The following is a 14,431-nucleotide window of genomic DNA, read 5'->3' on the forward strand; positions in this document are numbered from 1 at the left end:
GCGCCAGCCATGTCGGCTACTTGAAGGGAAAGTTTCTGACACGTGGCGCAAGATGGGTTTGTAGTCGTTGCCATCTAATGGTTGCAATTCAAACAGTCAAATTGATTTTTTATTTATTTCAAATGTAATGGCTAGTTTAAACCAACGGCTGTGATTAAAAAGTGACTTGATCAACAAAAAAACAAATGATCCAATGACTAAAATTAAAATCCAACAGCTAAAATAAATAAATGAAATATTATAAATCAGATCTAACCCCAAAACAAATCTTCAGAAAATTAATTCACGAAGGTTGAAACAAAAATAATGTCAAGAAAAATTGACGAGAAAAAAAAAAATTAGAGGTTAACCTTTTTTAAACAATTTAATAAAGTTGCAGACTGTGGAGGAAAAAACTATTTGAGTCCAGGCAATATATGAATAGCTGTATTTTGAATGGGAGAAATTTGGGTTTAGCCCCATTTGGGTTGGAGATGGACTAAGAACCCTTAAATTTATTTTGATGTTGTCGAACCCTCTTTAGCGATTCTCAACTCCAGAGAATTTGTTTAGTTCAAAATATATGCTTTATTTTCCCCATCTGGATATATATATAAGTGATGCAACTACACAATTTGCACATTATTTTTTAGTTAAAACTTTGTAGCCACCAATTACATCTTAAACAAACTTTGACACCAAAAAACTCTGAACAAATGAATAATATCCATTGAATACCAACTTAGATTAATCATCAAATCTATGAATCTGACTTTAATTCAATCTCCTGTCTTTTGAAATCATGAGCTTCTTCTCCTCAGCTGATCTCATACCCTCCATCTTCAACATCTCCAGCAAGAAATCACTCCAAGTGTCAATGGGTCCCGGCAAGCACCAATGAACACAGTCATTATACAAAGTCACATTTTCATGTGGCCAGTGGCCATATCTACTAGGATGACCATCTGGCCTTAACAATGTGGCCTGTGTTGTGTCCAATAACCTATATTTCAACCCCTTTTTTCTCCCTTCTTTTTCAGCGTTCCTAAACTCCTCAATTTGGATCATGTAAAGCTCCAAATTGGCACCCTCCAATTGTGTCTCGTTGCTCCGAAACGGCGTTGTTCTCAAACAGTTCCCTCCCTGGTTCCACAACCCGTTTTCAAAATGTGACGGTGCAAAAGTCCTAACATAGGTTATGCCCTTATAATTTTGTAAGCTGTTTATGGCCTTAAAAGCTGACCTAAAAGCCTTTCTATATCCATAGAAAATGCCTACATCAGGCACGTTGTCTAGGAGGCAATAGTGGCACCCTGAAATCTTTTGATTTTCATAATAAACCATCGAACGGAAGAACCAATGGCCTGCAGAAAGTATAATGTAGTCGAATTCCTCTACTTGGGTTGTCCATGCTTCATCAAATTCGTCGAGGTAGAGCTCGAAAAGGCCGGTCTTCGTCGGTCCGTTCGTGTAGGTTGCTTCTTTGGATTTGATCAAATGTGGCGTCCAAAATGTTGCCATGGTGAAGTTGTAGGACATGTATTTCCAGCGTATGAATTTCTGAGTCGGATCTGGTGTGATTGAAACATCTATTGGATACTCCACCTGAAATTGAACACCAAAATCAAAATTTATTTGATTTGTACATATTTGTGATTTGTGATTTAATTAAGTTTGTCTTGATTTGCATACCAGCAACTTTATTTCTTAGAGAAGTGAGGGGTTAATTATTTTATGTCACATATTGGCAGGTCCAGCCAGATCCATGTGAAAGATAAGATATTATACATGTAATGAACAAAGCACAAGGTTTCAGATAACTAATCTATATAATAATTGTTAATTAAATATTTAACAGACAAGAACACATGGAGAAGAAGGGGTTGGAGGGCTTCAGCAACTATATCTGTTTGGACGACAGTTGTCTCGACAAGGATGTCTGTTATTCGATCGAATGTATGTCAAGGGGCCCCATAGAAAAATTAGGTATTGCCCATCTTGGATTCTCTAAAGCCTTTTTGTTTTTTGTTTTCAATCTCGATGTTTTTTAATATAGAAAAGATGAGATTCGAATTTGAGATAATGTCGAGATTTTGGTGTTAGCTTATTTTCTTAGATCCCAATTTCAGTGATTTATTTATATATTAATAGAAATAATAGTCTAAATTATAAGGGTTAGAGGATTTCGCACACATACATACACACACTATCAAGATATCATGAAAATTCAAACTTAAGATCACCGATCTACAACTGAAAATCTTTTTTCACTGAACTAGAATGAAATTTTAATTACATTATAAATAAAGTGAAACAATATTGCAAGACATACTCATGGCACAAAGGGGGGTGGCAAAGATTCCTATCATGCTAGCTAGCTAGCTACTGGACAAGATATTGCAATTAATAATTGAAAAGGGCGTACTGTTTTTACCTAATCCCCTTTATCCTTCAATTATAAAGGCTTAGGTCAACTAAATCTCGTGAAGATCTGAATCTCATGCATGTTAGGACAAAATTAGTTTACTAAACGAGAAATGACATGTTTCGAGATGTACAATCCACAGTTTTAAAATTTTCGCTTTTAGTTTCCAGATTTTCAAGTCAATAATTAATTACCATGCCTGTTCATGGCAGGGGCCACAAAAACCTATGATCACAACAAATAATATAGAATCTTCAATGTGAGAAAGATATAATTAGGTTTACACATCATTAGATCAACAAAATAAATTATAAATTTATATTTCTGTAATGATATCGTGTTTGTAATCAAAACAACCTGGTTATAAGTTAGCATTGTCATAAAAATTTGTTCGGTTTCATCAATAATTACTATCGCTTTTTATAATTTTTTTTTTTAAAAAGAACAAAATTATAAGTAGAGGGTCCAAATGAAAACAAGTCATCATAACATGCAAGATTTTTGTTGGTTAACATTATCGTGACATTAAATAATAACTAGGAAAAAATAGATGGTAGAGGATAATACGTACCCTAGAAAGGAGGCAGATCAAGGACTGCATTTGATTTCTGCCCACAGAGTCTCCAACAAAGGCCAAGGACTTACCTCTAAGCAATTCTAGGAACTGGGCCGGGTTAAAAATAGGAAGCTCACACCCATCTGGCTTCCACCTCCATTTCATGAACTCCGTGTCTGGTCTTCCATACTTCATGCAGTTTTGATGTTCGTGGATTGCCCAACATGTTTTGTTTGTGTAATAGGGAGCCTCTGGATTTGGAACCCATTCTCCAGTAAATATGTCACACTTTAAATTGCTAGTTATGGATGGAAAATCCTCCTCCTCACGAACATGATCATTTAAATGATCATGTGATGATGATGATAAAGAGGGCACAAGTGGGTTTGAATTAACAGTTTCAGACACAAATAAGGAGTGGCTTATTGAAGGGTAATAGAGAGGGATGATTGTGAGAAGAAGTAGGGCGAAGACTAGAAGCACCACTTTTTTTGGTGCCTTTTGTGGTCCTTGGCATATTTTCCCAAAGGGAAGCTCAAAGTCTTGGTGCTTCATTCACAGAGAGAGAGAGAGAGAGAGAGAGAGAGAGTTTTGATTTTCTAAGGGCAATGGGAAATAATAAGAGAGTTAGATAGGTAGCTAGGCTGAAACATATGGGTGTGGAACAGTGGAAAGTTTCAAAGATCACAAGGAGGGAGGGTGGTTAGTGATTATTAAATATAATTATATTATATTATATGGTTTTGTGGTTGTGTTGCAATGTGCATGATGCTACCTCTCTAACCAGATCTCTTCCATTATCCACTATAGCTACCCCTTTCATTTGGAGTATATGACCCTAGAACGTTTCACATCTTTGAGAATCGAGTGAAGGATTTAGTTGTAATTTAGTGGGATATACAAGTTAATTATTAGTTCCAAGTGAGACCGATGAGTGGTTTATTGAAAAGTTTGCTAATTATGCATGGGAAATTACTTCGCATCAAACTTAGCATCATTTAATTAATAAAAAATTATATGTGTTCATTCATTGAATTCAAGCAAAATAATTGAATTCAAGCAAAATAATTATAGATTATATGTTGATTGAGTGCTTAAAAAAATACAAGAAAAGACACCTATAATTTGTCACCACCTACACATTACATCAGTTGGTATTACATTACCATCATATACTTAATCCGACCCTTCTATATTACATTACCATCATATACTTAATGCGACACTGCCCTCTATTTTTTTTAATTTTTTTTTTTATAAATCCAGCTATAAATTAATTTATGATATATATATGTATGGCATTATTGGTGTGCTCAAGCTGAAAAATTAGGTTGGCTTCTAATCATAACCACCGTGATATCATCTTCTGCAGATTCAGATTATTGATGTGTGTACTCCTCTTTAATTTATTAAGTCTTTGTTTCTGTTTGCTCATCATCATCATAATTCATACACATCCTTCTAATATAATCTCTTCCCCTTTTTTTCCTTAATTTATTTTAAGTGGTTGTTACATATCTGCCATCATGAATGTTGACTGAGAATGATTGGGATGTTTAGCTAACTATATCATTCTTGTATTTGACACCCCCCAACCCAAAAAAATAAAAAATAAAACTTGTATGATTGTAAACTTGAAACTTCATTAGATTGTAGGCATGGCACATCACATGTGCTTCAAGATATTGAAACTTATTGGTGTCACATATTTTATCTTCTTGATTGGGCCTAAATTCAAAAGTTATTTAGAAGCAAGTTAAGCCCACTAGAACCACTGCGCACAAGCCCAACTTAGTTTCAAGAGGCCAAAGATGGATTTCTATATATCGGTTGCTCTACAACTTATTGATCAACTATGGCGATGAGACTACAAAAAGGTAGGTAACTAATTGATTGAGCCAAAAAGAAGGCTCCTCCCCCATAAATTATTGGTTGTGGGAGCAAATAAATCCGATGTCTAATTAGAAGGCGTTACTTGGAAAAGAAGTTAATCTTAGAAATATATTATCTAAACTAATAAATCAGGTTTAATAATATATTTAGGGTTATTTACTCAAATGATCCTCAAACTTATACCCGATTTACATTTTGGCCCCTCAACTAAACTATTCGTTCAAATGGTCCATCAACTTTATATTATTCGGTCCATTGGTCCTACCATTACATTCTATCAATATTGCCGTCAAATGTAAGGGTAAAACCGTCCATAACTGTCCACAAATCTGCTCTTAAACGACAAAGGCGTCATTTTTATCCACTTTCTTCTTCCTATGTTCCCTAAATTGAAACCTAAGTGCAGAACTACACAAAATCAATGAAGGATGCAATATCTCAAAGTTCAACGGATTTAACTCGATCCAATTGGTATTGCTTTTGTGGGATGAAGATTAAACGGCGCACTTCATGGACTAATATTAACCCAGGAAGAAGGTTTGAGGCTTGTGACCAAAATCGGGTAAGATAGAGTAAGGGTTTTGTTATGTTTAAGTGAAGAATTTAATGGTGTGCTGGGCTCTGATTGTGTGTAACAAATGATCTGCAGAATAGCCAAACAAGACATCATTTCTTTAAATGACTGGATAATGAAACATGCCCAAGAGGAAAGGAAGTGCTTCCTGGATTGCTTAGAAGACTTAGAGGTATTGGAGGAAGAAATTAGAGCAAGTGAGATTAGTGGGAAGAAGAGAAGAAAAAATTAGAAGAAGATAAGAAAAAATTGGAAGAGAAAGTGGGTGTTGTTCTTGAAGGAAAAAGGGAATTGGAATGGAGTAGACAAAGACAATTGAAACTAGGGTTTGCTTTGATCCTTTTATGGGTATTTGTTTGTAATTGTGGTGATGAGTAGGAAGATTTAGCTATGAATGTTAGGTCTGTAATGGCCTTTTGAGGTATGAAAAAGACACATATACCCCTTTCAAGTACGAAAAAGACGTATATACCCATCCTCTATCCCATCATTGGCGTTGACTTAACTAAAACTCACAGAAAATGTAACGGTAGGACCAATGGACCGAATAATATAGAGTTGATGGACCATTTGAACGAATAATTTAGTTGAAGGACCAAAATCTAAACCCTAAACCCTATCTCTCTCGTAGAGAAACATCTCCGCACATTTCAGAAATACCCTATGTTATTACTGACGGAGGGCCCTTAGCCACCACATCGGTGATTTTCCGATTTATTTATTTTATATTGCAGGGAATCTAGAAGGAGAGATGAACGAGAGAGAAGAATCATCTGCGAATATTCTCCAATGAGAAATTTGCACAAACAATGGTTATTGACCGATTGTATACAATTATATTCCTATCTCAATCATCACGTGATATCTAACGTGATTATATACGAACGGTTACAACTAAAACTCTCTCTTTTCTCTTTCTAAAACCATATTCGAACACATTATAACGACGTTAATATATCTGGGTTAGGGTTAATATACCATGATATTTTGAACTTTTGTTGTCCTTGGAATGAAACAAAAGTGTCCATATAGAATATGAAATCCAAGAGGCATAAAGTACACGAAAAAAAGCTCTGGTTGTGTGACATTAATGTTCTAGATTTTATGAGGATTCACTCAACTTGCAATATGCGGGTTAGGGTTGATGACTGAGTTTCATAAGAAACACAAGATAATTGAAGTTATTGACTATCATATGACCTATACGATGACATCTGTCATTTGATATTAAATTTTCCGTGTAGGCAAGAAAAACTCTAATGCTAGTTTTATATATGCAATGCAACCATTCCATAACTCTAGTGCTTTTCAAAGGGAGATTTTCCAATTCTAGGAAAGTGGCTTATTTGGATGGGGATAGATAGATATATGCATGGCTAATATCCATGTGAGTGTGTGTGGCTGCACGGCTATCTCAAAATTTGAGGCTCACTTGGCACTGCATGTCCACTTCTAGGCTCCATATGTGTATGTATCATTCTCTCACTAAACAAATAATTAAAGAAAATTCTTCCACCTCACACTTTTTGTCACCATCCATTGGCTAAGTGAGCAATCAGCTTGTTTCTCATTCTTTAAGGACGGACGCAAACCACTCCATTTTGTGTTGTTTTGGCCAACAAAAGATGTTTCAGATGAATTCGATTTTCCATTCTTTATTTATTTATGGTAATTTCATCATTTCCATTAAAATGACTGAGAAAAGGGAAGGATTTGAGTAATTAATAGATTTCAAAGTGATTAAATGTATAAAATTATGGCTGCTTTTATGGCCTTATCTTGTCACCAATTATTGTTAATTGATGGAGCATATTATTAATTAGTAACTGACTAACAAATCCAATTTATATATATATTTCTGGGAAGATACAAATTTTCCCTTCTATGTTTTCTGGCATCTTCAAAATTATCATACATATGATATTGCTCATAGATAAATACAGATAACTTTAATAGGAAAATGGTATCGCATTGGATGAAATGCAATCGCCCTTGTCAAGACTGAAAAGGACACAATAACAAAAATCTACAATTATGATTGTCTTCCTCCTATTTTTTTCTTTCTAAAAAATAAAGAAATATGAGAAAAATGACCCTTGGATATTACAGAGAATCAAGTCGTTCTTGTAATAAACACTAAAAAACTTGAATCCAGTTACTGCCCAAATTTTACTCTAAAAACACATATCCTAGCTCAAGCTACTTAAAAACCACTCAAATACGGAGAAAATCTTAAATTTCACGTGATGAGAAAGATAGACACATAAAATTATATAGAAACCTGTAGAGAGGAAGTGTTGCTCCAAAAAGTGGGCATTAAAGAGAAGTCAGAGGGGGTGGTGGTCTATAAGGCTCATAAGTATTGCGTTGTAAGCCTTCCAAGTTCTATAAACGCTTACATTGTGAGCTCCAACTCCTCCAACCGTTTTGATTCATTCATATTACCTCTCCCACTTTGTTCTTTCCAAACTCACTTCATCTCCATGATCTCTCTCTAGCTCTCTCTCTCTCTCTTTCTCTCTCTCTCTCTCTCTCTCTCATATTAGCTAGACTTCAAGTATTTTTCACTCTCAAATCTCAACCTTTCAATCTAAAACTTTGTTTTGCCAAAAACACAGGTTATATGTTATTTTCTGTCTCAAATCTCATTTCCCTTTGGTGGGTTGTAGCCAGAATTGGGTTTTGGTTTTCTTATTCATCGCTCAATCTGCAGGTTTGGTAGAGTTGAAATGATGATGCTGGGATTGGAGAGGTTGGTGTTGAATTTGAAATCCAAGTTGAGGTCTTTGAAGGTGAACAAGAAGCCTTATGACAAGATTGAAAAGAGTGAGAGCATGAGAGTTGAAATAAGGAGCAAGAAGGCCAGAAAGCTCATTGAAAAGACTTTGAAAGTAGTTGATTCTCCCAAGTCCAAAACCTTCGCTTTTTGATGATTGTATTTGTATATGTATATATATAAGTCATCAAAACATCAAAAGCTAATGCTTTCTTTCTCCCCTCTCTTATGGGTAGTTTACTTTACCCTCATGCGATAGAATAAGGCGATTAAGGAGGGTCTTCCTCCCCTGTTTTGGATAATTTGCCTCCCTAACTTTGATTCTCTCTCTCTCTCTCTCATACAAAAACAATCACTCATAGAATCATATTATTCATAACATTGTCATATCAAGAAAACAAGGTGTGAATTTTTCCAAGATTGCAATATTCATGGAGAGAGGTTATTAATTTCCCTCCATGTTTTTGTTCTCCCTTGTATATATGCGTAAGCAGCTAAGCTAAGCATCTAGCCAGCTAGAATATGAATATGCCCCAAAACTACTTTCTTTCTTGCCCAAGCTTCTGGATCCTTTGAAGCATAGAATTTGGAACTGCAATGAAATCCCAAATAGCACAAAGATGCAAAAAAGAAGCAAGAACCCATGTGAATACATATATTTTTGCACCGTTTTCTTATCCCCTCTCAACTTTAGTGTGTGGACATAAAATATGAAACGTGGTTAAAATTTGGAAACTAAGCAATTTCCTTCAGGTTGTCGTCATGCATTTTTGTTTTCATGCATCTTCTTCTACTTTCCGACCTAATGTGGAAGAAATCTCATCTCATCCCATCTCATCAAGATAAATAAACATATTCATGATCTGCAAACATGGGACCACTTGATAAAAAGCTCTATTGTGTATTAACAAAAATGTTCCATTTGATCGAAGTCATTAAGATAAACGCAATAAAATTAGGTCATAGAATGAGATATGGAGGACAGAAGACAAGAGACAGAGAGTTCACTCGTCATTTCAAAGGCTTACATTATTATTTCCTGAAAAGCAACTCCACATTCATTTTCCACTACATTTAGGTCTAAGGTTGTCCACATATTACACTGAAAAAGGTTTCAAAAAGAGTTTTTTATCTTCTTCTTTTTTCGCAAAAGGGTGAACGAATGAGTCATAGGACCACGAATCAATATAAATGGATAAAAGTGATAGAAAACAGAAGAAAGTGATAGAAAGCACACTCTAGAAAATGTTTCATTAAGTTTGTTATCTAGTTTGGTTTTAGTATCAATCATTCTATATGAGAAAATGTACCAAATCATATATGCACGTATGTATTTTTAAAAATATTTTCGTTTTTCGTACATATCTTAAAGACTCGATAAAATAAATATTTTTAAAATTCAAATGTAAAATACACATATTATACACACACATAGTATTTTTCATGTTTAATACACATATATTTATAAAATTTTCAATAATACGTATAAAATTCACATATTATACATATATTTTTTCACATATTATTAAATAAAAATAATATATATTAAAAAATTAAAAAATTAAAATAAATATTATTGAGTGGCCGAACTTTTCATTTGTATTTTGCAAAATATTTATCAAATAAAACACGTACGTATTTTAATTCGTACTGTTCCCGTTTTGTATTTTACTACCTATAGGCCAGATACTTTATAGATATTGAAAAGCCAAAGGTCAATTAGTAGCGTAAATTTGATTATAAAAGAGCTAGCAGAGAAAGGGATACGAGAGTGACGTAAGAAACGGTCGAAAAGAAGAGCAGAATACTTGAAATAATATTTTGAATATATAACGAAATACTATTGCAAAAATAGACGAAAACAAGTAATAGGAATTGACCAACCTTCCTCAAATGAAATTATATTTATATGTGAAATCAACAACAGTTTCAAATGTATTAAGAATTTGTCTGCATTAAAACACAATCTGGACAATCAGATCTAAGATATATTTAGAAACATTTGTTGATCAAAATGCCTTGGTTTCATCTCAAGCTTGAGAAGATAATACCATCTTTCTGCAAGAGAGTATGGACTATAAGAATGGTAGAGCTAAAGGACCGCATTCATTGCCAGTGCTCATGACTTCTTAACCCCTTGAAGATACTTGGTACAAACACGATATCAGCATTTCCGTTACTCTATGAAGGATTGAGGCATTCTTGATGTTTTTTCGGCGATGTATATCAATGGTTGAGAAGGTAAACCAATCGGAGATCCTTGCAGTGAATGCACGTCCATGGAAATAAGGGAGGGTCCAGGCAGTAGGAATGGATGCACCGGCTGTGGCAGAGATTGCAAGCAACCAGAAGTTCTTCGGGTTCCCGACCACTACATGCAACACAAACAGTTCCAGATGGGGACTGTTTAACCCCAGAGGACAATAAAAGAAAAAGAACAATTAGCCACAGAGACTACCAAAACAGCAAAAGATTTTAAAATCATACAACCTTCAATATCCTGTACTTAATATAATAGCACATAAGTATTTGGTTAAACAGCAAAAGATTTTAATCAGCAATCCTATACTTAATATAACAGCACAGGAGTGTTTAGCTAATACCGCAGATTACTGATTTTCAGTTGGAAAGACAACTAATACATTCAACTCCTAACAAAAGTAAGCGAGCAGTCATGAAGCTGGAGTTAGATGTCACACAAAAAAGATTTCCCTACCGACATATTGCCAAATGATGTACCAAGAGAGGTTTGAAACGAAGTTTACCTAGCACCAAGCTTACCAACACTCATATGAGATCTAACACCAAGTCTAATAACAAGAAGGGGAGTTTGCATACCTGAGCACTAAAATTGGGTATTCCTCGGTAAGTAGGAACTGGTATGTCCATTTTTGGGGCTGATGGAATGGTTTGAGAGTATATTTTCTGATCAATCATGTCAGCATCATCAACCTTGGTAATGCTTGTAAAACTAGCCTTGCATAAAGGGCATGTTGAATTCTTGCTCTTCGAACCCTGCATGTAAACCATCACCCAATATGAATTGTGAATTGTGTACCCCAACGATTGGAACCAGTACGAAAATTTGTTTCAGAATTTAGGTAAATGCTGAGAAAATTTAAAAAGCTTGCACAACAACGATACAATTATAAAGTGAAGGAGAGCATAATTTTTTTACCATATGACCAGCCCAGCTTTCAATGCATGAATAACAGAACCGATGACCACATGGCAAAATTCCTCTGGTTGAACTAAATTCTGTCCAGCATATTACGCATGATAACTCCATCGAAGGAGGAATTCTGGTGGCATCTTCAGTCCCAAACCTGTTTTTGAATTCCTCTTTCGAGTTCTCAACTTCAAAGCATCCATCTTGGGGAGTTCCCTCCAGAGAAGTTGGTGCATCCTCAACATATATATTCGGATCCTTGGAAGGAGATAGGTGATTCTCATCAACCTCCACAACACCTTTCAGACCCCGATTTCTGATTCGTCTTTGGATATGCAAACCATTGTCAGTTTTTCCTTCAGTTCCCAATATATTACCATTTCTTTCTTCACCTGAATCGTCAGAAAGGACTGTGACAACATCATTAGGCATATTCTGAAATCTGATTGGGTGGTACTCTTGATCAGAGTCTGAGAGTGCTGATTCTTTCATATCTCTACCGATATTCCGTTTTGCAAGTCTCCTTCCTTTTCGTGAAGTTTCAGCCATGCTGCTTCCATTTCCATTGGAAATATTTCTTTTAGCTCTTGCCAAATGTGTGGAAGACTCTTGAAGCTTCCCACCAAGAAAAAGAAAAAGAAAAGAAAAAGGAAAAGGGGTGTTAAGATTGCATAATGGTAGTGATTAATCTTAATTATCTGATATTGAAAATTGAAGGCCATACATTCATTTTGACTTTATCATAGAGCTATCAGGCCTTATAGAACATTTCGTAGAAATGTGAAGCTTAATTCCATAAACTTCTTTTGCTTGACAATTACATAAACACTTATCCATTAAAAAAAAGGAAAAAAGCTTATAAGGGTCGCAACCCAAGTCCACAAACAATATACAAGAGAAGACCGCCAGAGGCAAAAGAAGAATGAAAAAAAAAAGGAAAAAAAAAGATGCATAAATAAGAGAGCGCATAAAAGTTAGTTGAATTTATTACCTCCATTCTAAGTGATCTAGTTAAAGGAGGATCTTGAAAACAGGGTCTGCTACATGATCGCAGTTCTTGCTTTGAATTCCTTCTAACATGTTTCTGCTTTGACTTAAGAGAACTGTTGTTTTCTTTAAATTCAGGAAACAAATCCTACAGTAAATTCACATGAATAATTATTATCAGATCATTCTGAACCAAACAAGCCTGCCAAATTGAGACATACAGAAATGCTTCAACGAAGGAATTCTACAGAAAACATGCACGATGAAATTAGTTGTAGAAGATAGATTTTTACTGAAGCTACCTCATTTAAAAGACATGAATCAGTCAAAAAAGAACGGCGAGAAGTTCCACACCCCAAATCGATAATTTGTTCAGAATCATCACAAACACTTGATTTGTCAGAAAGCACATTCCAGTTCTTAGTCGAGACACCCACCTTAGCAACAGGTGGAGGTTCTAGCAATAAGGGTCCGACTTCCTGTCCACTGCAAAGAATTGAAACCCAAAAGGCATCAATCCCTGATCAAAAAAATTATTTTGCAAGTAAAACACACAAATTAAGCAGCAGCAACAAGATTAAACTAGTAATCTGGAAGTAACAGCTCACTTATGCTAACATCTATATCCCCTACCAAATCACTTATTGGTTATTGCTAAAAGATTAGATCCCAAACCAAGGAATATGGCACCTAATTAGCTCGCTGAAGCTAGCATCTTTAATCTTAAGTAAAGTTAAGTAAAATCAATGAAGTGAACAGCCGGCGAATGATGTGGGCAATTTAGAGTCTCAATTCCCAAAAAAGCAGTCATTTTTGCAATTTAAACTGGAAAATACTAACAACCCATAAGTAATCTAAAACACCATTTTGTACAGAAATGGGAAACTAAGCAATTTAGGCATACCATTGCAGAATATAAGGACGCTCAGGAACTCGTTTTCCTTGCTTTATGCAATCCTCAATCCACCGATGGTTGAGAACTATCGTATTGAACTTGTCAGCCAGTTCATATTTCTTTCCTTCGAACTTCCAACACACCTAATCACCCCATGAAAACAAACTTAATCACTTTGCCTAATTGGAACAGATAATACATAAAAATGGGTTCTCAAACCAACCAAGTGAGTGGTGGATCGGGACAGCGCACCGACATAGCTCGCGCCGGCATGAGAGATGAGCTTGATAAGGTTGAAGCGGTCCGAGCCGTGGTACCCACTCACGGTTGCGATCACCGATTCCATGCCTTGAATTGGGGACCCCATAGCCTCTGCAAATATACGAACACTTCAGCAATTGGATCTTTGTAAAATCACAGAGTTCACGAACCAAATCGATGGGTATATACAAATGCAATAAATAAAATATTAAAATCTTACTCTGTTAACGCACAAAGAGAAAATTAAATAAACATTTAAAATTGCTAGATCAGGAAACTTCAGAGCAACCCTAATGGCCTAATCGTACAGAATATGCTTCGAATCGAGCTTAGTAAGGGTTTTGGAGAGAGACAGAGAGAGAGAGAGTTTCACCGTGAGATTGGGTGCGGCGAAGCGGGTGGTGTTGCTCAGCCATAAAAAATGATTTGGCGGGAAATTCGAAAATTTTGAAATCTTCCAGAGACGAAGGAGAGGGCGAATGTCTTCATTAATGCCGCGGATCTGGGCCCTACCCGAAACTACTCTATACACACCCAATAGCCATATTTGGACACCGAACACCCAACTTTTTGTCTAATTTGCCCCAACAACTTACTTGGTTAAAAAAAAATTAACATAACAAAAACGAAATTTATTTTTTATAAAAGATACCTAGAAAAATTTTAAAAATTTGAATGTAACAATGTCGTCGGTCACCGGTAGCCGGAGGCGCAGTACACGACTCATAATTTTAGAAATACTAAATTTTACTTGAGAGTCTTAATGTGCATATGGTTCTACGTAGCCTCGATGCTCTCCCTCGCTTCGGGATCCAATTTGATAATCTCTGAAACACTAATGATTGTGAAAGGAGCGACCGCAAACCATATTCTTCTCATTTGAATTCCATAACAAACCACGTCCGTTGCCCACAGC

General features: G+C 35.5%; 2 protein-coding genes across 5 annotated transcripts; both read right to left on the bottom strand.

Annotated features, from left to right (window-relative positions):
* Nucleotides 1–543: 543 nt before the first annotated feature.
* LOC110759623 (protein trichome birefringence-like 19) lies at nucleotides 544–3,673 on the bottom strand. The gene is made up of 2 exons (XM_021961711.2): nucleotides 2,976–3,673; nucleotides 544–1,584 (listed from the first exon to the last, which is right to left on the bottom strand). Exons 1-2 carry the CDS (start codon nucleotides 3,513–3,515, stop codon nucleotides 754–756), a joined length of 1,371 nt encoding a protein of 456 aa, XP_021817403.2. The 5' UTR covers nucleotides 3,516–3,673; the 3' UTR covers nucleotides 544–753.
* Nucleotides 3,674–10,092: 6,419 nt separating this feature from the next.
* On the bottom strand, nucleotides 10,093–14,341 carry LOC110759697 (zinc finger (C3HC4-type RING finger) family protein / BRCT domain-containing protein). Of its 4 annotated transcripts, none has more exons than XM_021961806.2 (8): nucleotides 13,889–14,341; nucleotides 13,478–13,626; nucleotides 13,264–13,385; nucleotides 12,662–12,845; nucleotides 12,364–12,507; nucleotides 11,382–11,987; nucleotides 11,042–11,218; nucleotides 10,093–10,606 (listed from the first exon to the last, which is right to left on the bottom strand). In XM_021961806.2, the coding sequence occupies exons 1-8, from the start codon at nucleotides 13,929–13,931 to the stop codon at nucleotides 10,430–10,432; spliced, it is 1,602 nt and encodes a 533-aa protein (XP_021817498.2). In that variant the 5' UTR covers nucleotides 13,932–14,341; the 3' UTR covers nucleotides 10,093–10,429. The 4 variants fall into 4 exon arrangements, with proteins under 4 accessions (XP_021817498.2, XP_021817513.2, XP_021817491.2 ...); XM_021961821.2 differs by having other exon boundaries at nucleotides 12,797–12,845; nucleotides 13,264–13,397; XM_021961799.2 differs by having other exon boundaries at nucleotides 13,264–13,397.
* Between the last annotated feature and the right edge of the window lie 90 nt (nucleotides 14,342–14,431).

This window comes from Prunus avium, chromosome 3 (assembly GCF_965620075.1).
Source record: "Prunus avium chromosome 3, drPruAviu1.hap1.1, whole genome shotgun sequence".
In the NCBI taxonomy this organism is placed as follows: domain Eukaryota; kingdom Viridiplantae; phylum Streptophyta; class Magnoliopsida; order Rosales; family Rosaceae; genus Prunus; species Prunus avium.

Bases quoted from the DNA above. Each gene is read 5' to 3' on its own strand.
- LOC110759623 (XM_021961711.2), bottom strand. From the start codon at position 3,515: ATGAAGCACCAAGACTTTGAGCTTCCCTTTGGGAAAATATGCCAAGGA. The intron at 1,585-2,975 runs GTACGTATTATC...GTTCAATTTCAG, and splicing joins TGATCTGCCTCCTTTCTAGG to GTGGAGTATCCAATAGATGT.
- LOC110759697 (XM_021961799.2), bottom strand. From the start codon at position 13,931: ATGGCTGAGCAACACCACCCGCTTCGCCGCACCCAATCTCACG. The intron at 12,508-12,661 runs GTAGCTTCAGTA...AATTTACTGTAG, and splicing joins ATTCATGTCTTTTAAATGAG to GATTTGTTTCCTGAATTTAA. The intron at 10,607-11,041 runs GTATGCAAACTC...GGGGTTAAACAG, and splicing joins TACCCAATTTTAGTGCTCAG to TCCCCATCTGGAACTGTTTG.